At 43.3% G+C, this 27,700-nt stretch overlaps 1 protein-coding gene across 2 annotated transcripts in view; it reads right to left on the bottom strand.

Annotated features, from left to right (window-relative positions):
• LOC115131993 (nucleolar protein 4-like) overlaps positions 1 to 14,075 on the bottom strand; it is a 126,710-nt gene extending 112,635 nt beyond the window's left edge. For both annotated transcript variants that reach the window (XM_029664139.2, XM_029664140.2), the window contains exon 1: positions 12,902 to 14,075. In XM_029664139.2, the coding sequence (XP_029519999.1) occupies positions 12,902 to 13,240 (339 nt within the window). In that variant the 5' untranslated portion in view covers positions 13,241 to 14,075. The remainder of the gene's footprint in view (positions 1 to 12,901) is intronic.
• Between the last annotated feature and the right edge of the window lie 13,625 nt (positions 14,076 to 27,700).

Genomic DNA, 27,700 nt, shown 5'->3' with positions numbered 1-27,700 from the left:
TAGACACACATAAAAACATACAGTTCATCCTCCCATCATACACCCCCAACATGAGCATGCGTCATGCATGAACACACAAAATGCTCCTCAAACACATGCAAAACAGGCAGACAGTTTGTGTGTCCTGTCTGTGTAAAACTAACTCTAAACAATTGATAAGAGCCATCTCAGTTTCCTGTGCTGTACACTATATTTCTATTATCCTGTCCCCCCCCTCAGCACATGAGAGTAGAGGATGGGTTGTGACTGAGCCCTGAGTCATGCTCATTAAGGGCACCCAACAGAAAACGTTTCTTATTAGACCAGTCCAGTTCCAGTCCTCTTTCAGTTTCAGTTTGTTTTATTACGTTTGGTGACTAATGAACATGGCCCTGTAGTGTGGGGCTGTTGCCGTACACAGCTCCGACCAGGACAGACGCTCATGTGACCCTATGTGGAATGATTTGCTGTATTACTGGTAATTGCGTATGGTGCCACACACAAAAACCTCAGCCCATCTGTCTCCTGTTTCCACTGACGGACGACATCTCATTCAACCGTTTTCGATAACCTTCTGACTGACTCCTACTGCAGAAATCCTCACTTCCTACTCTTACTATCTGATCGGAGAACAGCTAAACTGGAGCCGTATCAAGCGTCTCAGAGTAAGGGTGCCGATTTAGATCACATCGAATACAATTACATGTACACGAGGGACCTTATCCTAGATTAGCACTCTGAGACGCTTGATACACGGACATTACGAAAAGCTCATTGACGGCCTAATGTAACTCAAGTCTGTGTATAAACAGAACACACACATGCTTCTCTTCCCTCTTTCTCTCTATCCTCTCGTCCATCTCTGGTTGTGGTTAAAGAAGGCAGCTGACAGACAGCGGCCTGAGAAGAGCATGGGCACAGAGCAGCAACAGTTGATCAAACTGCACTTAACTAAGTCAGCCCCCTCTAAGAGCAGGTGCAGCAGGTGGTAGAGAGAGAGAAAGAGAAAGGGAGAGAGGTATAGAGAGAGCGAGAAGACAGAGAATGCAAAACGAAGGAAGGAGAAAAACGTTAAGACCTATTAATAGGAGCCTCTGAGACGCTGGTGTCAACTGCATGTGATGGCTAAGCTGTGGGGCTGCTTCCTCTAAGCCACACACACACACACACACCTCTTCCTCTCTCTCTCTCTGTCCCTCTCGCTCTCTCTCTCACTCTCTCTTTGTCCCCCGTTTTGTTTTTCTCGCTATTGTTAATGCTGTGCTTACCTCACTTTTCTCTCTGTTTGTCTGTCTGTCCGTCTGTTTTTCGGTGTGCTACTACTGTGCTACCACTCTGTCCTGCGGTCTCCATCCACTCTCTCTTATAATAAGATCACAACATTACCCTTTTCACACTATCAACCTAAACCCTAATGTGCTGGTTCTGATATTTTTTTCCAGTCACAGGATGGTTCCAGCAACGATGTTAGATGCGGAACCAGGCCAGCACAGTTCAGATCGATTCAGGTCAGTAGTGTTAAAAGGCCACCTGTGTCTAGAGCTGTTATTGTGACCGTATTACGGCTACACCGGCCGTCACGAGTCATGACCGCAGTCAAATTCTACATGACCGTTTAGTCATGGTAACTAGGCATCTCCTAGCTCTGATGGTCATTAGTAGCCTACCCAACTTGCTAACAGCCTGGTACTTATAGCACTCTATTGTCCCTCTAATCACTCTGACATCAATGTAAATATAATCGAAAAATCAAATCAAACACTTCATGAGAGCCCATGAGATCATGTTGAGCAACATTTCTATAGGCTATGCAATTACGTAAGAAAACAGAGTGTTGATGGCCTCTATTAAAAATAGGAGGATACCATCATCTTTCTGGTGCATTTGCTGTTTGTTAGGTCTACTCATCTTCAAATCAAATTGTATTAGTCACATGTGCCGAATACAACAGGTATACAGTGAAATGCTTACTTACAGGCACCTAACCAACAATGCAGTTTAAAGAAATACGGATAAGAATAAGAAATAAAAGTAACAAGTAAATAAAGAGCAGCAGTAAAATAACAATAGCGAGACTATATACAGGGGGTACCGGTAGAGAGTCAATATGCGGGGGCACCGGTTAGTTGAGGTAATATGTACATGAAGGTAGAGTTATTGAAGTGACTTTGCGTAGATGATAACAACAGAGAGTAGCAGCGGTGTAAAAGAGGGGGAGTGGTGGACAATGTAAATAGTCTGGGTAGCCATTTGATTAGGTGTTCAGGAGTCTTATGGTTTGGGGGTAGAAGCTGTTTATAAGCCTCTTGGACTTAGACTTGGTGCTCCGGTACCGCTTACCGTGCGGTAGCAGAGAGAACAGTCTATGACTAGGGTGGCTGGAGTCTGACAATTTTTAGGGCCTTCCTCTGACACTGTCTGGTATATAGGTCCTGGATGCAGGAAGCTTGGCCCCAATGATGTACTGGGCCGTTCGCACTACCTTCTTTAGTGCTTTGCGGTCGGAGGCCGAACAGTTGCCATACCAGGCAGTGATGCAACCAGATGCTCTCGATGGTGCAGCTGTAGAACCTTTTGAGGATCTGAGGACCCATGCCAAATCTTTTCAGCCTCCCGAGGGGGAATAAGTTTTGTCGTGCCCTCTTCACGACGGTCTTGGTGTGCTTGGACCATGTTCGTTTGTTGGTGATGTGGACACCAAGTAACTTGAAGCTCTCAACCTGCTCCACTGCAGCCCCGTCGATGAGAATGTGGGCGTGCTCTGTCCTCTTTTTCCTGTAGTCCACAATCATCTCCTTTGTCTTGATCACGTTGAGGGAGGTTGTTGTCCTGGCACCACACGGCCAGGTCTCTGACCTCCTCCCTATAGGCTGTCTCGTTGTTGTCAGTGATCAGGCCTACCACTGTTGTGTCATCAGTAAACTTAATGATGGTGTTGGAGTCGTGCCTGGCAGTGCAGTCATGAGTCAACAGGGAGTACAGGAGGGGACTGAGCACGCACCCCTGAGGTAACCCTGTGTTGAGGATCAGCGTGGTGGATGTGTTGGTACCTACCCTTACCACCTGGGGGCGGCCCATCAGGAAGTCCAGGATTCAGTTGCAGAGGGAGGTGTTTAGGTCCAGGGTCCTTAGCTTATTGATGAGCTTTGAGGGCACTATGGTGTTGAATGCTGAGCTATAGTCAATGAATAGCATTCTCAGATAGGTGTTCCTTTTGTCCAGGTGGGAAAGGGCAATGTGGAGTGCAATAGAGATTGCATCATCTGTGGATCTGTTGGTGCAGTATGCAAATTGGAGTGGGTCTGGAGTTTCTGGGATAATGGTGTTGATGTGAGCCCTTCAAACCACTTCATGGCTACAGGTAGTTGTTTAGGCAGGTTACCTTAGTGTTCTTGGGCACAAGCACTATGGTGGTCTGCTTAAAACATGTTGGTATTACAGACTCGGACAGGGAGAGGTTGAAAATGCCAGTGAGACACTTGCCAGTTGGTCAGCGCATACTTGCAGTACATGTCCTGCTAATCTGTCTGGCCCTGAGGCCTTATGAATGTTGATCTGTTTAAATGTCTTACTCACATCGGCTGTGAAGAGCGTGATCACAGTCTTCCAGAACAGCTTGTGCTCTCATGCATGTTTCAATGTTATTTGCCTCGAAGCGAGAATAGAAGTAGTTTAGCTCGTCTGGTAGGCTTGTGTCACTGTAATGGTTTGCAAGGCCTGCCACATCCGACGAGCGTTAGAGCCAGTGTAGTACGATTCGATCTTAGTCCTGTATTGATGCTTTGCCTGTTTGATGGTTCATCAGAGGGCATAGTGGGATTTCTTATAAGCTTCCGGGTTAGAGTCCCGCTCCTTGAAAACAGCAGCTCTACCATTTAGCTCAGTGCGGATGTTGCCTGTAATTTCTGGTTGGAGTACGTACGTACGGTCACTGTGGGGACGAGGACAGAATTATGGTTAGATTTGCCAAATGGAAGGCGAGGGAGAACTTTGTATGAGTCTCTGTGTGTGGAGTAAAGGTGGTCCAGAGTTTTTTTCCCCTCTGGTTGCACATTTAACATGCTGATAGAAATTTGGTCAAACGGATTTAAGTTTCTCTGCAATAAAGTCCCCCGGCTACTAGGAGTGCCGCCTCTGGGTGAGCGTTTTCCTGTTTGCATATGTCAGAATACAGCTCATTCGAGCCTCCCGGGTGGCGCAGTGGTTAAGGGCGCTGTACTGCAGCGCCAGCTGTGCCATCAGAGACTCTGGGTTCGCGCCCAATTGGCCTAGCGTCACCCGGGTTAGGGAGGGGTTGGCCGGTAGGGATATCTTTGTCTCATCACGCACCAGCGACTCCTGTGACGAGCCGGGCGCAGTGTGCGCTAACCAAGGTTGCCAGGTGCACGGTGTTTCCTCTGACACATTGGTGAGGCTGGCTTCCGGGTTGGATGCGCGCTGTGTTAAGAAGCAGTGCGGCTTGGTTGGGTTGTGTATCGGAGGACGCATGACTTTCAACCTTCGTCTCTCCCGAGCCCGTACGGGAGTTGTAGCGATGAGACAAGATAGTAGCTACTAAAACAATTGGATACCACGAAATTGGGGAGAAAATGGGGTAAAAAAAATGTTTTTAAAGAATACAGCTCATTCAATGCTGTCTTAGTGCCAGCCTCTGACTGTGGTGGTATGTAAACAGCTATGAAAAACACAAAAGAAAACTCTAGGTAGATAGTGTGGTGTACAGTTTATCATGAGATACTCTACCTCAGGTGAGCAATAGTGCGAGACTCCCTTAGATATCATGCATCTGCTGTTATTTACAAAAATACATAGTTTGGGATAGAAAAGTTAGGATAGAACAGACGACGCTGTTCTATCCTTCCGATGCAGCGTATAACCAGCCAGCTCTATGTTGATAGTGTCCTCGCTCAGTTATGACTCCGTGAAGCATAATATATTACAGTTTTGAATGTAGTTTGGTAGTTTAATCTTCTGCGTAGGTCATCTATTTTATTGTCCAAAGATTGCAGGTTTGCAAGCAGAATGGAAGGAAGTGGGGGTTTATTCAATCGCCTTGGAATTCTCAGAAGGCAGTCCGCCCTCCGGACCCTTTTTCTCCACCACCTCTTCACACAAATCATGGGGATCTGGGCCTGTTCCTGAGAAAGCAGTATATCGTTCGCGTCGGGCTCATCAGACCCATTAAAGGGAAAAAAAGGATTCTGCCAGTCCGTGGTGAGTAATCGCAGTCCTGATGTCCAGAAGTTATTTTCGGTCATAAGAGATGGTAGCGGCAACATTATGTACAAAATAAGTTCAAAAGTAAGTTACAAACAACGTAAATAAACAAACAAAAAAACAATCGGTTGGGGGCACGTAAAACGTCTGCCTTCTTCTCCGGCGGCATTTTATCATCTTGTTGGCTGACGAAAAACAAATGTGGATATATGCGCCTCGGAATTCGATAAGAAGGACGTGTGCAGTTGAGTTCCCGATGTGTCGGTGTTCACTGTTGGCCTACTTCGGACCGGAGATAGATGCCTGTGAGAAGTACCCAATAACATGGGCATTGGCTCATAAGAATTGAGATGTCTGAGAGAGCCATGTGAGTGAGAGGTGCTTCGGAAACACGCAGCCAAGAGAAGGAAATTATAATTATTATATTCAGCCCAAGGGCACAATGGCCACTGGCCGCAAAAGGCATGGATTTTTTTAGAAGGCATTACAGACACACTAGGGGGATGCCACCGATACATTTGACGCATTATCAAGTGCTTGTCAAATTGTGAATGAGAGACTGACGAAGTATGTGCAGCCTGCGCAAGAAACAAAGCAGAGTTCATGCCTTTCATGCAACTTTTTTCAAATCAACATTAGAGTCACATCATGAAGCCTTAGATCGTATTAAAATTCAAAACATATTGCCCAAGGTTTGTATCACAACTATAGTTACATTAATAACTCTAAATTAAGTATATAGGAGGATCTGTTTTTTTGTTATAAGCACAACACAGAACAGCCACATGTGCACACTCCCTCAAAAATCATTTTATTCAGCTATGTTCAATTGTATTCTTCATTCTATAAAATAATATAAAATATTGCCACAGAATTCTAAGCAAATCTTGTCTGCTAAATGAACTAGTGTAGCCCACAGCCACATGGCATAGCCAGATCAGGACCTAACATAAGGACAACTCAGAGTATGCTATTCTGTTCTTCTGAAATAGACTACTTTTTCTTCATATCATGTTTCTTTTGTTTCTTTCTTCATATCACCTGTCTAAAATAAATAAGGGATGTATTGTATTGGTGTTGATTTATTAGACTTTTTTAAATGTAGATGTTCCAAAGGTCTGCATCAGTGGCCTGCAGGCTGTACATGGAAGCCAGGAGATGCTAAATTTATTCACGTTAATTAACGGTCAATTACCGTGAGACCGGCGGTTATGTGCCACAATTTTCACTGGCTGAATTTTATGACTGCCACAGCCCTACCTGTGTCTCCACTAAAACCTCACTAAAGCCCTTCATCGCCCCATCATTCCCCTGAGCAATGATTCACATGATCTTATTCTCCGTTGTTATCATCTCAATTTACTTTCCCTTGCTAACGGTTGCTAAAGGTCACAATGCTTATAGAGATCGTGCTAGAGGAGCCTTTTCGATTGAACCTTTTCTGACTCTCTAACTTTAGGCTTGTCCCATAGAATTAGGCATTAGAATACCTGAACGGACATGAACCTTCTTATGACAGGATGAAGGTCAGCCATGTTGGTCAGGGAGTTGGTCAACAATGGTTTGGCAGTGCTGTGGTTAGGCATTAGAATACCTGAACGGACATGAACCTTCTTATGACAGGATGAAGGTCAGCCATGTTGGTCAGGGAGTTGGTCAACAATGGTTTGGCAGTGTTGTGGTTAGGCAATGTGTAAAATAATGCATTTGAAGAATTTATCTGCACTGTATGTTTGTTAGCTACAGTGGGGAGAACAAGTACTTGATAACCTGCAAAATCGGCAGTGTTTCCTACTTACAAAGCATGTAAAGGTCTGTAATTTTTATCATAGGTACACTTCAACTGTGAGAGACGGAATCTATAGCAAAAATCCAGAAAATCACATTGTATGATTTTATTGCATGACATAAGTATTTGATCACCTACCAACCAGTAAGAATTCTGGCTCTCACAGACCTGTTCGTTTTTCTTTAAGAAGCCCTCCTGTTCTCCAATCATTACCTGTATTAACTGCACCGTTTTGAACTTGTTACCTGTATAAAAAACACCTGTCCACACACTCAATCAAACAGACTCCAACCTCTCCACAATGGCCAAGACCAGAGAGCTGTGTAAGGACATCAGGGATAAAATTATAGACCTGCACAAGGCTGGGATGGGCTACAGGACAATAGGCAAGCAGCTTGGTGAGAAGGCAACAACTGTTGCCGCAATTATTAGAAAATGGAAGAAGTTCACCCTCGGTCTAGGGCTCCATGCAAGATCTCACCTCGTGGGGCATCAATAATCATGAGGAAGGTGAGGGATCAGCCCAGAACTACACGGCAGGACCTGGTCAATTACCTGAAGAGAGCTGGGACCACAGTCTCAAAGAAAACCATTAGTAACACACTACGCTGTCATGGATTAAAATCCTGCAGCGCACACAAGGTCCCCCTGCTCAAGCCAGCGCATGTCCAGGCCCGTCTGAAGTTTGCCAATGACCATCTGGATGATCCACAGGAGGAATGGAAAAAGGTCATGTGATCTGATGAGACAAAAATAGAGCTTTTTGGTCTAAATTCCACTCGCTGTGTTTGGAGGAAGAAGAAGGATGAGTACAACCCCAAGAACACCATCCCAACCGTGAAGCATGGAGGTGGAAACATCATTCTTTGGGTATGCTTTTCTGCAAAGGGGACAGGACGACTGCACCGTATTGAGGGGAGGAGGATGGATGGGGCCATGTATCGCGAGATCTTGGCCAACAACCTCCTTCCCTCAGTAAGAGCATTGAAGATGGGTCGTGGCTGGGTCTTCCAGCATGACAACGACCCGAAACACACAGCTAGGGCAACTAAGGAGTGGCTCCGTAAGAAGCATCTCAAGGTCCTGGAGTGGCCTAGCCAATCTCCAGACCTGAACCCAATATAAAATCTTTGGAGGGAGCTGAAAGTCCGTATTGCCCAGCGACAGCCCCGAAACCTGAAGGATCTGGAGAAGGTCTGTATGGAGGAGTGGGCCAAAATCCCTGCTGCAGTGTGTGCAAACCTGGTCAAGAACTACAGGAAACATATGATCTCTGTAATATCTTTACCAAATATTAAGTTCTGCTTTTCTGATGTATCAAATACTTATGTCATGTAATAAAATGCTAATGAATTACTTAAAAATCATATAATGTGATTTTCTGGATTTTGTTTTAGATTCCGTCTCTCACAGTTGAAGTGTACCTATGATAAAAATTACAGAACTCTACATGATTTGTAAGTAGGAAAACCTGCAGAATCGGTAGTGTATCAAATACTTGTTCTCCCCACTGTAGTTAATCAGCACATTTTAGAGGAATGATTCCATAAATTGTTTTAATTACCGGCCAATATGCCAACATTCCATTTTTAAAAATGCGGTCCTCACGAGAGCAAGTTTCATCATTGCTCTTGAAGAAACTTTCAAAGTTCTTGATATTTTCCATATTGACTGACCTTCATGTCTTAAAGTAATGATGGGCTGGTATTTCTCTTTGCTTATTTGAGCTGTTCATTACATAATATGGACCTGGTCTTTTACCAAATAGGGTTATCTTCTGTATACCACCCCTACCTTGTCACAACACAACTGATAGGCGCAAACGCATTAAGAAGGTAAGAAATTCCACAAATTAACTTTTAACAAGGCACACCTGTTAAAAACCTCTTGGTGTTAGGGGGCAGTACATTCATTTTTGGAAAAAAAACGTTCTCCGTTTTAAACGGGATATTTTGTCAGGAAAAGATGCTAGAATATGCATATAATTGACAGCTTTGGATAGAAAACACTAACGTTTCCAAAACTGTAAAGATATTGTCTGTGAGTATAACAGAACTGATGTTGCAGGCGAAAGCCTGAAAAATCCAATCCGGAAGTGCCCCAGGTTTTGAAAGCGCTGCTTTCCAATGACTCCCTATTCAGCTGTGAATGTACCATCAACGAGCTTACGCTTTCTACGTATTCCCCAAGGTGTCTACAGCATTGTGACGTAGTTTTACGCATTTCTGTTGAAGAATAGCCATAGGCTTCCACATTGCGTAAGTGGTCACATGGTGGCTCCGAGAGAGATTCTCGCGTAAAATACAGAGGTAGCCATTATTCCAATCGGTCCTAGTGAAAAACGAATTGTCCCGACGGATATATTATCGAATACATATTAGAAAAACACCTTGAGGATGGATTCTAAACAACGTTTGCCATGTTTCTGTCGATATTATGGAGCTAATTTGGAATATTTTTCGGAGTTCTGGTGACCGCAATTTCCTGGCGATTTCTTAGCCAAACGTGAAGAACAAACGGAGCTATTTCGCCTACAAAAATAATATTTTGGGAAAAATGAACTTTGGATGTCTACCTGGGAGTCTCGTGAGTGAAAACATCCAAAGTTCATCAAAGGTAAACAATTTAATTTGATTGCTTTTCTGATTTCCGTGACAAGGTTGCCTGCTGCTAGCAAGGCATAATGCTATGCTAGGCTATGATAAACTTACACAAATGCTTGTCTAGCGTTGGCTGTAAAGCATATTTTGAAAATCTGAGATGACAGGGTGATTAACAAAAGGCTAAGCTGTGTTCCAATATATTTCACTTGTGATTTTCATTAATAGGAAGATTTTCTAGGAAGATTTATGTCCGTTGCGTTATGCTAATTAGTGTCAGATGATGACAACGGTCCCGTTCACGGGATGGGGTGTCACTACAGGTTAATTTAAATGCATTCCAGGTGATTACCTCATGAAGCTGGTTGAGATCATTTTTATTTTACCTTTATTTAACTAGGCAAGTCAGTTAAGAACAAATTCTTATTTTCAATGACAGCCTAAGAACAGTGGGGCAGAACAGATTTTTACCTTGTCAGCTCTGGGATTCGGTTACAAGTCCAATGCTCTAACCACTAGGCTACCTGCCACCCCAAGAATGCCAAGCATGTGCAAAGCTGTCGTCAAGACAAAGGGTGGCTACTTTGAAGAATCAAGAATATATTTTAATTTGTTTAACACTTTTTGGGTTACTACATGATTACATATGTGTTATTTAATAGTTTTGATGTCTTCACTGTTATTCTACAATGTAGAAAATAAAGAAAAACCCTTGAATGAGTAGGTGAGAGGGAGCAGGCGTACATAGCTGCCTGTTGCACAAATGGGTATGTGAGGGAATTACACACTTTTGCTCCATTAACACACACTTTCTTGTATTACACACGTGTGAACACACACACGCTGGGAGTGGGACCAGTGTGTGTGGCATTTCCTTCCAGGTTTCTCCAAGCCTCAGGCAGCTTTCCAGAGCTCTGGCCTCATTCATCCACACACTGCCTATCAGGCTACAGCTCTCTACTGGCAATTAGAACACATTTACAACCTGCTCACTCAGAGATCTCACGTACACACACACACACACACACACACAACAAATGTATACATACTGTCGAATTTAGAACAATTTACCTAAAACACACATCCCCCACATCCATCCCTTCCACACACACACACACACACACACACACAGCATACTAGTCCAATTTACAAGTGTACAAAACCTCAAATACAAAACAAGCAGTGAGGGTGCAAGCTCATGCATCCCAACAAAACCCTGAAGGTGAGCAAGACTGTCCCCATCACCATTTTTCAAGAAATAAACAGTACATACAAGCAGCACACAGGGGGAGCAACATCACACAAAAAAATATAAGAAAACAAATAATAAAGAAAGAAAAGAAGGAAATACAAAAAGTGTACATATGTACACATGCATATACACATACACACCAAACATACAGTATAGCCTATAATAGCAGCCAAATATCCTAAAGTGAAATATCCTAGATCAGATTCTGGGTGGAGCCTACATGATAGCCTTGGACCAATTGGTTAGTGTCTCAACACTTAATTAATTAACATAGGCAGTTGATTTCTTCTAATATAAAAATGTCATTGAACATTAATAACCAAACAATACAATATTTGGTTTAAACTTACTTTAGAGTTTTTTTTAATGTGCTTTTAAATTATTTTTTTTTACAGCTGTTGAAGATGCTAAGATTATTTGTTTTTCCCATCATCACTGTTGATCTATCGCTCAGCATCTCTCTACTGCACGCTCTGCTTGGCACGGCCCACTATAGTAGAATAGCATTGGAATATGGCAGCAGGACTGGGTGAGAGCAGGCTGTGTCTCACAGTCAATCAGTCATAATATGACCCTGCTTGCTGCCTTCAGACAGAAAGCAGACTTACAGCTACTGCCTTAGCTGTTATGAGTGGTGTTGTCTCTGTGTTTAGCTGACAGCAGATTAACAGCTCCTCCAAAAATGTCCTGTAGCCGGCCAGCTCAAATTAGCCTACTGTCAGAGTGGTGCAAGTCAACAAGTCATGTGACTGTCTTGGGGGTGCTTCCCAAGCTGCACCATATTCCCTACTCCTGGTGCACTATTTTTGGACCAAAGCCCAATGTTCCCGGGTCAAAAGTATTGGTCCCTGGTCAACAGTAGTGCACTATATAGGGAAGAGGGTGCCATTTGAGATGCCTTTTTTATGATTGCAAAGTATTTTAGAGGTGTTTATTGTATACCATTGTCCGTTTACAAATGGTTCGAATGCAATCAGAGAGAACCTGTGTGGGACAGAAGTAACAGACTCTAGTCCAGAAGCCTGTCCCCTATGCCTAAATAGACTCTCTATTCAATCTTTTAAGACAACCTCAATGAAATCAGTACAATGGGGGAGAGAGAGAGAGAGAGAGATTCAGAATAGCCTCTTCAAATCTAGGACAGACACATTATCAAGTGTGGAGAAGACAGGAGCTCAAACTTTTCATGTGACTTCGATGCAAAGGCAAGGAGCAGCAGCAAACGGCTGCATCACAAAGCTCAGCAGGTGACTGTGTGGCTTTGAAATGTGTAACCTATTCATCTTTGTAACAAATCCTCTAAATGAATGGTCTGTGGTTGTCCCCCTGTCTGAACCTGGACCGCTACAAACTAGAATGTAGTTTCCATTGTCATTTACAGTCACAGATGTCTATCTTTTCAAGTCTCTCCACCCCCCCTTTAACGTTCAATACCAAAAGCCACTAGAAGAACATTTAAAGAACAGGCTACACAATTGCACTGATACAATTTTAGAATGCGTTTCTAGCACTCTGCACACAGGGGTGAAATTCAATTATTTTTTTTCAGCTGCATCCATGTCGTCAATACATCACATATGTCCATGTTCATCATTGATGAGCTTTAGGAAATTGCGCATGAACAGAATTTAATTGATTTGAGACTAAATAAATAACACTATGTAAATAGTGGGAACTGACAAAACGACTATTCTCGGCATGAAATATCTCCGATTTACAACAAAAAAAACAATATAGCTTGGAAGCTTGCCCTCGTGTGTGTAAACGCAGGCACACGCACAGTGGACTATCATGCCATCCGGGTATACTTGTCTCATTTTTCTTTGGAGCCAAAATCATTGTCTAGGCGATGCTATTTGCGCGAAAAGGGTCGTAATAAGAGCGCTGCGCGCATGGCACTGCCCGACCCATGACAGTGAGAAAGGACTGCATCAAAGGGCCAGGGAAAGTTGTCGTAGAGCAGTAGCAGGACTCCATACACATATTTACATAGGAAAATATGGGCATCATCATAGTGCGCACACACATTTGCGCGCACAGTAGGAAAGAGGAACATTTACTAACCGTCGCCTTGATAGGGACATACAGGACAGGTCTGTCGGCGGCTCCATTCTTGTTCAGGTCCCCTTGAATTGTCCCAACAAGGAACCCTTTGGACTTCACCCAGAATTTGAATTTGGCGTTGATGTGGTTGCTCTCGATGTAGACAGGGTCCGACTCATCGGTGTGTGAAAGGGTCTGGAGAATCTTATTGTATTTTCGCCGGGTGACTGTCTTTGTTTTACCCGAGTCCCCGTAAGTACGGAGACACCAGTCCTGAAATTCGCCGAACATCTCTCCTTCTAACGCCACCGGGCTTCTGCTCCTTTTGGGTAAATCCACGCTGGGTTTTTTCGTTGACATGATTTCTCTCTGATGTCCCGTGTCCCTTTAGATTGGAGGACGGGGTCTCAAAAATAACTCTAAACACTAATAATGCACTATTTTATTCGATTTATCGATTTATTACAATTAACTGGTAAATGTCCCTCTCCTGGTTAGAAAGGGAGCCATATACGAGTTAGATTGATATTTCTGCGAACAATGAGGAAGGATTCCGTATCAGGCAATGAACGATTGGTGTACTCTCACACCTGTTAGCGGAAACCGTTCGTCTCCTGTCCCAAAGGGTAATAACAAATGTCAGTAGCTCATATCCTGCGCCGAGGAACTGAAAGAGGTGCCGTCCTATTAAACGGGTATCTCCCACCTGTGTGTTAAAGGTCTCCAATCTATAAAGATTCGCCGTTTGAATATCAGATACAACAAAACGTGGTAGCCTATTTGACGTTAAGTAAGGCTAGAATAAGGAGTGCATATTTTAGCACGGGTCCACAACTAATTAGAAGGAATGGCTATAGCAGCCCGGTCTGTCGTGATACCCTCCTCCTCCCAACTCCACCTGATTCGTGTTCCACCTGTTTGAATCGGACCAGAAAAGCCGCTGTCCCGAACCGTCTTACGTAGACGGAAATCAAAGCGCATCGATGTCTCTCTTGTTTCTCTACTGGATAAAGCGTTAAATTGATCTAGCTTAAGATAAGCCTTAATATGAGCAAATGGTATATATTATGGACAGGCTCTTGTTCTTCTCCACACGAACTCCGTCGCGTCGATGGGACATGGGTGCGCGCAATGGCTCGCCGAAATCCAGGAAGTGCAGTCCCAGTAGCCGAAACGCACACAAAGCGGGGTTGCGCGACCGTCCCATGCGGGACCAAATAGCCGTTGGCACCGTTTGATGGGCAATTGGTCATGTGAATAATTAATGTTTTTGCCCCATTGTAACAAAAACATAATTTCTATAAAATGCAGGGTTTTGAGCCATGCATAGCCTAAGCACATGACTGGTCTATTGTAAAATAATATCTAATTTATTCACTATCCATATTGTCATGAAGGGATAACCTATTGATATAGCATAATTATACTATAAATACTGTCATGGAATTAAGTCTGAATGAATTGATTAATCATTATTTATTATTCATTATTGATATTATTCTACTCCTCACATATTTTATGTTTATTGGATAGGCAAGAGAAAGACGGGAGAATGTGTTGAAAAAGCAGTGTGCCGGATTTGAACCCATGCAGCAGCAATGTGTGTTCTGGAGTAGCTTTACTCCACCTGATCTTTGTGTTTCTTTTCGAAAAACATCTCAGTTGACTGTTTAGTTTTCTCTCAACAGTCAGTGGCCCTTTGTGGCTCCATCCAATGTCCAGATGTAATCTTGTAATCACTGAAGCAAAGCACAAAAACACTCACACATCAACAACAACAAAAAAGAGAGGCCACCACACATCATCCAATATACCCAATTTTACTCAAAAGAGTCCTCAAATTCAAGATTGTAACTATTCCTATTCTTCATTCACCAGGCCATGCATATTATTTTGTAGCCTACATGCTCAACATGCCAGCTGTATAGTACATCATATAGTAATGGATAAAACAAAAGTCTAGACTCTCAGTTTGCCTACATAGGACAGGCTACCTTACCCTAAAGAACACCCAGACTGTTATTGCTATTGATAATAGCTCATAACATCCAATAGTTTAGATGAACAGTAAAACAGGGGATCCCATTACAGTCCAATCACAGACCATGGAACATCATGTTGGATCAATGGTATTTTATGACCTAGTATATTGACCCACTGTTTCTGCTTCCCTTGATGAAATACATCACAGAATATACAAGGTGCATTGTCCAAAATGAAAAACCTATAGCTCTCGCTGTAATCCCCATACCGTACAGTGCAAGTCATTCCCCATATATTTAATGAAAATACTCTTTAAGTATAGTATAAAGTATTTCATATATGTGTATAGAGGACACAGAACCATCTGGGTAAAATCACTACTTATACCAGTACTAACATGGTTACTTGACTGTTTGATCAATTCAGGGGCTTCTAATGCTGTGTCAAAGGCCGTATGCTTGGGAACAACTAAAGTGGAGGCTGTGTTTTGGGGTTGGGGCTGGGAGTAACCTTGGAGTGGGTATAGACAGGAGCATGGATACTGTGTGCCCAAATTGCTACAGTATGTTTGTGTCAATGAAGGGGCCCTGTCCGGGTGTACAAGCCCTGGAACAGGACATCCCAAACCTCTTCATACCCTTAAACTGGCATTCTGTATGAGAAATAGGGTTTTTTGTAATGTATTGTTAGTGGCCTGGCTGAATATTGGGTTTGTTTAAAGAATGAGATTGCCCTGGAGTTAGAAAATATAGACCACTGTCACCAGTTGAGCTACCATCTATGAAATATACCAGATATGTGGCATGACATTTCTCATTTACAACAGAAAATACATCCAGTTTATCTCCAAAGAATGTCTCTGTTACCTTGTCCTTTGGCCAATCAACTGTCTATGTTGAAGTTCTGGTATTAAGAGCCTATCTACAGAACATCACAGTTTGTGTTGAAGTGAATGTCATGCTTATGGCTCAATCACTGACCCTAGCAGTCAGTATGTCAAAGAGAGCACTAGATTCCCACCCATGTATAAAGTGGATGGCTGGGATGCTATAGTACAACAGGTTGCTTTGAAATAGCATCTAAATGGACCATGATGCTCTGTGGTGCTATGGTTTGTGCATGAGAGGGGGGCCTAGCGCGCACAACGACATACATATCTGTCCGCTCTCTGTCAAAGCATTGTAGCACTTGCGCTTGGATACCTGTGCCAATGTAGCCTGTACAGTCAGTGCACAGACATGTGCCTGTTGTTGCCACAGTAGTCTCGTTGTCACGGCGTAGTTCCACTGCTGCATGTGGGGCTGTTGGGGTGACACCTGTTCCTGTGAGCCCACAGGGACGAAAAACAAGGCCCCCACCAGGCTCCTTAAACCTCACCACCAAACCATGGAGGAAACTGAATACAGCAGGGGAGGGGCTCCCAACAACAACAACGAAGATAGACTATACTCCGGAGATAACTTTGCATTGATGTTGTATTAATGTTACATTGAGGTTCAACCATTTTTTTTGTGTGTGTCCTTCACAGTCTTATCTATTAATAAGAGTCCCTGCCTCAGAGGAGTAAAGACAAAAAAACTGCAACGGAGGGAATGAAAATAGAATAGACCTTCGCCACAGCAAGAGAAAGTGTGTTACAAAACGCAGCCATTTTTTTTCCTCCCTCGTCTGCCTATTTCTCCCCTTTTTCATCTCAGGGCTCCTGGAAGTTAGTGACTGGCCGGTTTGGGAAAAAACGAGTTAGTGCAGTGTGGTTAACACTTCATTCCTGTTTCTGTGGAAATCGCAACCGCTGGCTGGGGCCCGTGGTCGTTCTCACCTCTACGGGGCTGTCCTGACTAAGTTGGCTTGTTTTGGTTCTGTTACATTTGAGCCAGTGATTAGTGATTAGCTGACATTGTCATTCAAATGTGAATACTTGTCTATTCCCTCACAAGATTGGGAAACACTAGGTTAAGGTGTTGTAGTGTGTAAACGCATTTACACATAATGTGTACAGAAACACAGGCCTTCACACCACACAGAGGAATACGTACAAACACTATTTATTTTAAACTCTTTTTTACATTTTTTAAATCAACTGGTTACAAGTAAATAAATTAGGTTCTTTCAAATTGAAAAAAAAATCTATTTGTTGAAACCAAATATATGATTCAATGCCTATTACAAACCTATTAGTCGCAACATATATTTCTTTGAACACTCAATTTACCTTAAATTGAACCTTTGGTTAGACCTACTAAATAATATAAAAACAAACTAATATTTCATGTAAATACAACCCATCTTTTCATCTTGTTCATTTCGATTTTTATCTTTGGAGATAAAGTTTGTTCCATAAAATTAAATAATGAATCCAAAAACTTTATTTAAATAAGACTTGCACATTTACTGACTACAGTATAGTAACTATGGCTATCTCAATAATGGCCGTACCAGGTTCTTTAGTTTCACATGCACTTATGCAAGTATCATTTCTGATTCAGTGCAGGCAGTGTGCAACTACAACAATACAAATTTTAAAAAACGGAACATATTAACTGGAATGATATACACTCTCACAGGTGGCCAAAAATCACTAAAGCCACTCCTCCAACTCTTCAGATAAGCTGCCCGGCGCTACATTGAACATTGAGCAATATGCAATGTGCATGTGAATGAGGGGTTGAAAGCAATTTAGAAGCTTTCATTCAATTACATTTGTATTTTTTTGTTTTTTAAATCGCATTGATCTGTAAAATTCATTATTTGATTTCAGACCAATTGAATGGAATAGGTTGAACGAACCACAGCATCATTTTCGATTATACCAATCAGTGAAAGCACTTCAGATGGACAACAGCCCCGTTCCACTTTTTACAGCGACAGCACATATAAACAAACCTAAACTAGGTGATATCTACAATTCAACTCCACAAAATCTGTGTTTTGTCTCTCACTGTGCATATCATGCAAAATATAGTGTCTGCTCCTTTGGCCTCACATGGCAACTGCCTGAAACTAACCAGCAAAGAAATCAATGAAAGGCGACCTTAGTAAGCCACACATGTTTCTGACATTAGCTATGAATTAAGACACTGACCATATGGTTTCATAAGGTGTGTTTGTTTAAATGCTCATTAATGGGATGACTTGCACAGCAGGGAGTTATTGAGTCTAAATTGAAACAGAGGATGATCCTATCTCTGAATTAGTGGTATGCAGAACAAAGCTCACGGTGCCTTGCATGCACACACGCACACAGGCACACCACACACCTGCCTCAGAATTAATGGAGTTAGTATCTTCTCCTATCCCTGACCGGATTCCGTTGAGAATAAAATCGACCTCATACTGACCTACTCAGTACCCCCAAACCGCACACACACAGTCAGCCCTTTTCAGCGACCCACCCACACACACACACACACACACACACACACAGCCCTGTTCAGTTCCCCAGGCACACACACTAGCCTGTTCCTCCTGAATAATTGGAGAGAGCATCTCTTCCTCCCCCTGACCTAACACAGTGAGTAAAATCAAGCCCCCCCCCACCCCCCCACCCCTGAAGACACACACACACACAGAAATGGGCTGGTGTCTGTCCGGGCCAATGGCTGATGCATCCCCCCCTGCCTGCCTGCTGAGGCTGCCCTGCTCCTGGCTTTACACAAACCCAGGACCTCGCTGCTCTGCTCCCTTTCCCTCACTCGCTCGGCTAGCTAGAGCTCTGCGTTGCCATGACGGCAGTCAGCTGGAGGGACTGCAAGTGGGCGTTCAGGACGCCTGATCCTCGCCATCCTGCCGCTGCCTGTATGTGTGTGCAGACAGGGTCCTAGGAAAGACTGTCACACACTAACATACCAGCACACACACTCACATGCGTGCACGGACACTCACGCACACACGCACACATTGATATGCACAGCTCAGCAAACAAAACTGGGGACGCTATCATTTATGATTACGATGGTACACTGGCATGCACACAATAAGAGGGCATGCTGTGCACACTAGAGCAAACACGCACACAGACAGACACACACACACACACACCCTCAGAGAGACAAGCGCAAAAGGGGGAAACAGCTTCGAAATAACCCACGTCTTTGTTACTGAGGAGGTCTCTGTGCTGTGTGCCAGATCTATTGCTCTCAAAAGCAGACCTACAATGTAGCACAGTCTATCAGTCAGTCAGACTGAGTCAATACTCTGATGCTTTCATCTATACATCACCATCTAGAACACAGGAAGTCAAATAAGGAAATACATGTTTGGCTTTGAAACCCCCACCAGATCAATATCTGTTTTGACTTGTTGCGCAAAGGTGTTGGTTCACAACTGGAAATAGATTATGAGGAAGCTGCATATGATTGCTGGAAATATTTATTTATACTAAACAAAAATATAAACACAACATGTAAAGTGTTGGTCCCATGTTTCATGAGTTGAAATAAAATATTTCAGACATTTTCCATTCGCTCAAAAAGCTTATTTCTCTCAAATGTTGTGCACATTTGTTTACATCGCTTTTAAATAGTTTTTCTCCTTTGCCAAAATAATCCATCCACCTGACAGCATATCAAGAACCTGATTAAATTGCATGATCATTACACAGCTGCACCTTGTGCTGGGAACAATAATAGGCCACTCTAAAATGTGCAATTCTGTCACACAACACAATGCCACAGATGTCTCAAGTTTTGAGGGAGCATGCAACTGGCATGCTGACTGCAGGAATGTTCACCAGAGCTGTTGCTAGATAATTTAATGTTCATTTCTCTGCCATAAACCGCCTCCAATGTCGTTTTAGACAAATTGGCAGTACATCTTACCGGCCTCACAACCTCAGACCACATGTAACCATGCCAGCCCAGGACCTCCATATCCGGCTTCTTCACCTGCGGATTTCGTCTTAGACCAGCCACCCGGACACCCGAGAAGTAGTTCTGTCCGTATTGAAGCCCTTTTGTGGGGAAAAAACTAATTCTGATTGGCTGGGCCTAGCTCCCAAGTGAGTGGGCCTATGCCCTGCCAGACCCACCACCCATGGCTGAGCCCCTGCCTAGTCATGTAGAATCCACAGATTAGGCCCTCATGAATTTATTTGAAATGACTTATTTCCTTATATGAACTGTAACTCTGTAAAATAATTGAAATTGTTGCATGTTGCATTTATATATTTTTTCATTATAGGTTCTATGATAGATCTCAATAGGCGGTTCTATGCAGTGCAGCTCGAACGCTATGCATAGAGTAGAAAATAATGACCACTTTGAGTAAAATCCAGAGATATGGCTCTAAATCCATGTAGCCTATAACAAAACATATGCTGCTTTTCTTAGCCAAGGTTCCCTAGGAATAAAAATGTATGTCTCTGTGACTTCCCTGGTTAAATAATAAATACATTTCTTCCTCAAACATTGTCATCTTCAAAACGATTGGCACCCATTGAGCAAAATAAAGACTCTATACAATAAATACACCCTTATAAGGTATACTCAGGGAGTCAGGAAGCAGGTGTAGAAGGTGAGTTTAATTGTAATAAACATGAAGAAAATGCAAAACAGGAGAAGTGTACTGAACGTAACCAATACTGCCTGATGCTTACTGAGGGCTATGTGAAGGGAGAATAATCAGGGTGGTGATGAAATCCAGGTGTGCACAATGACGGTTGCCAGGTGTGCACAATGTGGGTTGCCAGGCCCGGTGATTAGTAGACCGGAAACGTCGAGCAGGAGTGTATGGAGGAATGGTCTAGAACCCCTCCCAAAGTGTTCTCCAATCTCATAAAACATGTTGGAAAATAGCTCGGTGCTGTTATTGTCGCAAGTGGAGCGTGCCGGAGTATTGAAAATGGGTGAATTGTTTTCACCCCACTCTTTTTGAGAAAAGAAAGATTTTGTTTAACAAGTAATTATTATTCTGAGCCTCGCACAGTAAGAAAATACATTTATTTAATGTTTGCCCTTATATTCCAACCAGCAATGCATTCATTTGATTGACTACAGTACCTGTTACAGAATTAATTGATCAACTTTTATTCTTATGCTGTAGGATTACCACAGCATTTATGTTATTAGCATATCAATGTCATTTTGTAACTTATAAAGGCCTATTGTGGTTGGAGATATAGGTTATGCTCCTCTACTCAGACTTTGCTGGTGTATGCCTTATGGTACAACGCCTGGATAGGTGTTTTCCCTATCAACTAACCACATATGGTATTGCAATCTGGTGCCCAGCAGCTCCATTCAATTTGTTCCTGTGCACATTTGTTTTCACCATCACCCTCAGTTGCTCAGTCTCACACCAGAATTTGGTTTATGAAACTTAATTCACACGTATTATGCATTTTGCAATCGTTTAACTATTTAATATAAGTAACGTATTACTCAGGTTAGAAACGTTAATCGCCTGCTTATTTGTTTCCCGCTCGTCCAAAACCTCGTGCTTCCTAGTATGGCGAGGTCAGGGGTGTGTTTAGTTGACTTTAACGTTTGCTACACTGGCCTGCGCATGAGCTTGGCTAGCCAACGTCGCCATGACATTTTCTACAAGTGTTATCGGGGATTTCTATTGGAGAATAACTTTCTGCCCATCTTTATACTGTACGGTCTTTGCTTTGAGGGACGTTTGCTCCCATTTGGTGGGTGTGGCCTGATCAATATGGGTGTGATCATCTGAAATCGTAAAACTTGTGCAGCACACAATATGGTGGCCATAATCACAAGGTTATTCAACTAGTAGTTCGGTACAGTACCGTTTCCGGTGAATTCAACGCTGCACACCGTTCTGCCGTGCTGAATGTAACCCAGGTCCTACGGGGAGGCGACGTGCCTGATTGGGTGCCTATTCATGCTGGTGTGGTAATACCGATGGTTTCTCAGAAACAAATGGCTTCTACGGTTGTTGCTGGATGGGAGTACAGCTGCGGACCAAAAGTTGCATGTTCAAGATGTGTCCTGGACCACTGTAGCATTTGACCTACACTGCAATAAGTCAATTCTAAGCAAGACAACATATATTATATTGAGTGATAATTCACTTACAATGTGTGTTTTGGTCTGTCTTACCAAGCTAAATGATCTAACACCATATCATACTATTAGTTTAAACTGAAGCAATAGGTTCGTGATCGTGCCCTAATCCATTGCATGTTAACAGGCACAAAACCAAATCTAGAGAGTGCATAGAACAGGTTAGACCACTCTATTCTATCCAAAGCTTTCTCTGCATCCAGCGACACTGCTAGCCCTTGACATGACGTGGAAAAAGTCTCATGTGATTGGAGGACAGGCGCTCTGGTACAAACCCCACCTGATGCAGATGTGTTAAAGAGGGGATAGCCTTCTCTAGGTTCATAGCAAGGATATTGGCAAACCATAGACTTCCTTCAATAAACTCAAAGGACGAAAGTTGCACATTTGCCTAGGATCCTTTCCTGACTTTGGCAGAACGCATGCTCAATACCGTTTAGCAATTATGTCCAGCAACACAAGCAGTGGAGACGACGTGTTCTGATTCTATACTGAAACCATCGTCACCTGGAGTTTTCCCATCTAGTTCTGAACCTCTAACGCGAGTGAGACAGGTGTGTCTTCGTGACAATGATCAAGCTACTCACTGATTTGATAGTGCCGATGCAATTGCACCTTAGACGCCGGCAAACCATCAGCTGTGTGGGTTGAATCTAGGCCAATGTCCCCTTTCTGTGAACTGTGTTGGTATGACCCAATCGAGGTAAGAGGGTTACCAACTGGTATTTATGCAAGTCTGTTACAAACCTTCAGGGTGAGGAAGTGGTAAACGGAAAGTTACCCGCCTGTGATATGTTTGTGATATACTTGTTGTAAGCTGTAGGCCTTTACACTGTGAAGTGTGTGCAAGAAAGCAATATATTCCAGCTTGTTCTTATTTTTCGGAGGATCCATCTGTAGATATCCAAGTCGACTGCTGAACACTATAGCCTTGCTGTAAATAAATCACCTGACTGTACCGCAGAGACTGTTGTCTAGCACCTTCCTACCATCCATCCAAGACTGCATCCCACAGGTAAATTAGACACCAAAAGGAGCAGTTGCCCCACTGATCCATAAGCATGGCTTTAATAACTGCGGTGTCTGAGGCCTGTACAGCAGCCCGTGATGGCTATTTAATGACCTTCTATCCATCTTTTGTAGCAGCTAAACAAGACGGCACCCCATGCTCCGGGGCTCCGCACAGCGCCTCAAATTCATCCATCATTTTTCATACAGTATCAACCTAAAACATGTAAATGTGATACAGTAAGGTTAGGCCACCTCTCAAAATGGCAGAGTTCAACTATAGATCCATGGGGACATTATGGAACGTCGGCAATGGAAGCAAATATTCATTAGCCTACTAACGAAGCAGTTGTGTACAGGGTCATTTAAATGTTACACTAAACAGCCAAGACCATAGGCCTATATAATATAATAAATACCAAAGGTATCATAGGACTGGATTGTTCTTTGTTCATGGAGGATGTGTCCAGATTATTTGTGTGTGTTGTGTGTGTGTGTGTGGTCGTCACACAGAGCTACAGGGGACAGCCTTCTGAGTTGAGAGTTCACCTCTCCACTCACCCTCCCTCCCTCCCTCTCTCCCTTCTCGCTCTCTCTTTCCCTCCATCGCGCTCTTTCCCTCTCGCATTACTATCCCCTGTTTCCTTGCTGCAGGCAGGAAAGGGAGGGAGCGTACAAGCTCAGCATCATACCATCTCCCCATCCCCCCAGTCGGAGCAGGGTACTGCCTCCCCTAGAACCCCCCGCTGAAAATATGCAAATCTATGAGCGCTGGGTAGACTTGTCCCTGCCGGTCAGACAGACACACACTGGAGCTACTAATATTGAGTGTCAGTTAACTACGTCCTGCAACAAGGGATTCCGCAAAGATTGTGTCTGTATCAACCCAATGTCCCACCAGTGGGACGAAGCGAAGTGTCAGTGTGGGGAGGGGGGATGTGTACATCAGAAGGAGGACAGAGTCACTGGAGTCAGAACGGTAAAAATATAAACCACAGAAGGACAACAGAGCAGTAACACAACCTTTCGTTTGCTCTGTGTGCCTGTGCTTGGTTGTTCTCATACTATGTGATTATGTCCAGGTGTGTGTATGTGAGTGTGACAGAGACCGAGTCCCCATGTGTGCAGGCCAGGAACAGCATGCCAAAGATTGCCTGAGATTCAATGACAGGTTAGTCGTGAGAATTTCCAACACAGATTTGTATGAGCGTTAGAAACACAAATAGTCGACACTCTCAGAAAAAAAAAATGCCATCTAGAACCATTTTCCCCTGTAGGACGGGTCGGCAACAGGAGGGATTTTCTTTGGCCCCCCCAAAGCTTTTAGTAAACAAAAGAAGGTTAAAATCATAAGGAATTCAGCTGAAATTATTTTAATTCAGGAAATCTGTTCCCAAGTATTACCACAAATAAAAAGAGATGTGTTTGTGTTAAAATCATTTCATACCTTGATTATGTTGAATTTTGAAATATAATCTATTTTTTGGGCTTACTTGTGGTCAATTTGCAGTGTACAAATTACTATAACTATGTTTCAGTCCCCCGATAATCCTCTCGGACTAAAATCGTACAGCGGCTGAATCTAATTGCCTACCTCTGCTGTAGGAGAACCCTCTGGAAAAAAATAACCCTTTTTGGTTCTACATAAAACCTCTGATTCCAAACAGAACCCTTGAAAGGGTGCTATTTGTAACAAAAAGGGGTTTATCTGACCTGAATGGGTTCTATCTGGAACCTTTTTCCAGAGGGTTCTCCTACACGGACAAATGGTTCTACATATCACTGTTTTTTTTCTGAGTGTGCACACAAATACACCCCACACACACTATTAAAAGGGAGCCTTTATCAGCTTGCTGAGCGTGGTGAGATTCTCGCCACGCCACCTGGTAGGAGGCACCTGTCAGGTAGGACGCAATCCCAGTTTTTTTCGTGGCCGCCACAGATACACCCCCAACAGAGGGTGGGAGGAGCCTTTATCTGTGAAGCACATTCAGTCCATCTGTCTAAGGAAGATGTCACAGAACCCATTGACTCACATGACCTCTGACCTTCTCCAGCCTATCAAGTTATGCCCCCAGGTCAGGGCCGGCGTGTGCTTCCCATGCAGCTGCCTTGATGGAGCTTGGGGTGGGGGTGTGTTGGGGAGAGCAGGGACCCAAGCCGGGGGTGGGGATGAGTAATTTTACACCAGCTTTCACACTGTTGGTGAGTCCATTTAGCTGTAATTAAAAGGGCACCCCCCCCACCCAGCAAGCCTCCATGTCCAGGTTTTCTGAACAACCCCCCCATCCTACTCGCCCTCTCTCGCTAAGCCCTAGCCCTTTCTCTGTGTAGACCTGTTGTGGTTGCACCTGCCAGGTCCAGGGAGAGAGCTGCTAACACTGATTGCATCATAGCCCAGACTGGAAGAGATTTGCCTCATTCATTTGCGATTTTCTTTGTAAACCAGGGCTTGATATTTCTGTTACTTCATTGGAAAATGTGTGTGTGTGTGTGTGTGCATGCAGTGTTTGCAGAGTTACACAAAAAGGAGAGTAAATAAAACAGCAAACAGTTGTACACGTGAAAAAATGACATGCAGTATCCAAAATAATGTCATTGTCCCACATTTACATGAGTATCCACTATCCACTGCACTGATGTTACAATACAGCACACGATGTTGTAGAAACAGACTGGCCACGCCCATTATCTATCAGTAGGTATCTATCTATCCTGCACCAGGGAGACTTTTGAACCAAACCTTATTTGTTCCAATTTGTCTCTGACTCAGTCAGTGGTCTGGTATGTGTGTGTGTGTGTGTGTTTGTGTGTGAGAATGAGAGAGAGAGAAAGATAGGTATTTTCCCTGCAACACCATTCTCTGCCCCCAGCCTGTCTCTCTCAGCCCTCTCTGTCTCTCTCTGCCCCCAGCCTGTCTCTCTCTGCCCCCAGCCTGTCTCTCTCAGCCCTCTCTGTCTCTCTCTGCCCCCAGCCTGTCTCTCTCAGCCCTCTCTGTCTCCTCATGCCCTCCAGGGCTTTTGTCTGTTCCTCTCCCATTCAACAACAGCTGTGCCCTGGGGCTCACCTTGTCCCCTCCCTCCCTGCTTCTACTCTCCCTCCACTCTCAGATTAAACTCATCTCTCTCTCTCTCTATCTCTCTCTCTAATTCAAGGGGCTTTATTGGCATGGGAAACATATGTTTACATTGTCAAAGCAAGTGAAATGGATAAACAAAAGTGAAATAAACAACAAAAATGAACAGTGAACATTACACTCACAAAAGTTCCAAAGGAATAGAGCCATTCAAAATGTCCTATTATGGCTATATACAGTGTTGCAACGATGTGCAAATAGTCATCAAAATTGGATTTGTTGTCAAATTCTTTATGGGTCTGTGAAATCTGAGAGAAATATGTGTCTCAAATATGGTCATACATTTGGCAGAAGGTTAGGAAGTGCAACTCAGTTTCCACTTCATTTTGTGGGCAGTGTGCACAAAGCCTGTATTCTCTTTTGAGCTTTGTCTGCCTACAGCAGCCTCTCTCAATAGCAAGGCTATGCTCACGGTGGTCAGGTATTCTGCCACTCTGTAGTCTCTGTTTAGGGCCAAATAGCTTTCTAGTTTGCTCTGTTTTTGTGTTAATTCTTTCCAATGTGTCAAGTAATTATCTTTTTATTTTCTCATGATTTTGTTTGGTCTAATTGTGTTGCTGTCCTGGGGCTCTGTGGGGTCTGTTTGTGAACAGAGCCCCAGGACAAGCTTGCTTAGGGGGACTCTTCTCCAGGTTAATTTATCTGTAGGTGATGGCTTTGTTATGGAAGGTTTGGGAAACGCTTCCTTTTAGGTGCTTGTAGAATTTAACAGGTCTTTTCTGGATTTTGATAATTAGTAGGTATCGGCCTAATTCTGCTCTGCATGCATTATTTGGTGTTTTACATTGTACACGGAGGATATCTTTGAAGAATTCTGCATGCAGTCTCAGTATGGTCTTTGTCCCATTTTGTGAATTCTTAGTTGGTGAGTGGATCTCAGACCTCACAACCATAAAGGGCAATGGATTCAAGTATTTTTAGCCAGATCCTAATTGGTATGTCAAATTTTATATTCCTTTTGATGGCATAGAAGGCCCTTCTTGCCTTGGTCACAGCTCTGTGGAAGTTACCAGTGGGGCTGATGGTTAGGCCGAGGTATACAGTTGAAGTCGGAAGTTTACATACACTTAGATTGGAGTCATTAAAACTCGTTTTTCAACCACTCCACAAAATTCTTGTTAACAAACTATAGTTTTGGCAAGTCGGTTAGGACATCTACATTGTGCATGACACAAGTAATATTTCCAACAATTGTTTACAGACAGATTATTTCACTTATAATTCACTGTATCACAATTCAAATGGGTCAGAAGTTCACATACACTAAGTTGACTGTGCCTTTTAAACAGCTTGGAAAATTCCAGAAAATTATGTCATGACTTTAGAAGGTTCTGATAGGTTAATTGACATAATTTGAGTCAATTGGAGGTGTACCTGTGGATGTATTTCAAGGCATACCTTCAAACTCAGTGCCTCTTTACTTGACATCATGGGAAAATCAAAATAAATCAGCCAAGACCTCAGAAAAAAATGGTAGACCTTCACAAGTCTGGTTCATCCTTGGGAGCAATTTCCAAACGCCTGAAGGTACCACGTTCATCTGTACAAACAATAGTACGCAAGTATAAACACCATGACCACACAGACGTCATACTGCTCAGGAAGGAGATGCGTTCTGTCTCCTAGAGATGAACATACTTTGGTGCGAAAAGTGCAAATCAATCCCAGAAC

The sequence above is a fragment of the Oncorhynchus nerka genome, linkage group LG7, assembly GCF_034236695.1.
Source record: "Oncorhynchus nerka isolate Pitt River linkage group LG7, Oner_Uvic_2.0, whole genome shotgun sequence".
Lineage (NCBI taxonomy): Eukaryota > Metazoa > Chordata > Actinopteri > Salmoniformes > Salmonidae > Oncorhynchus > Oncorhynchus nerka.
The sequence above is the reverse complement of the archived record's forward strand: the minus strand, read 5'-3'. Positions and strand labels throughout refer to the sequence as shown.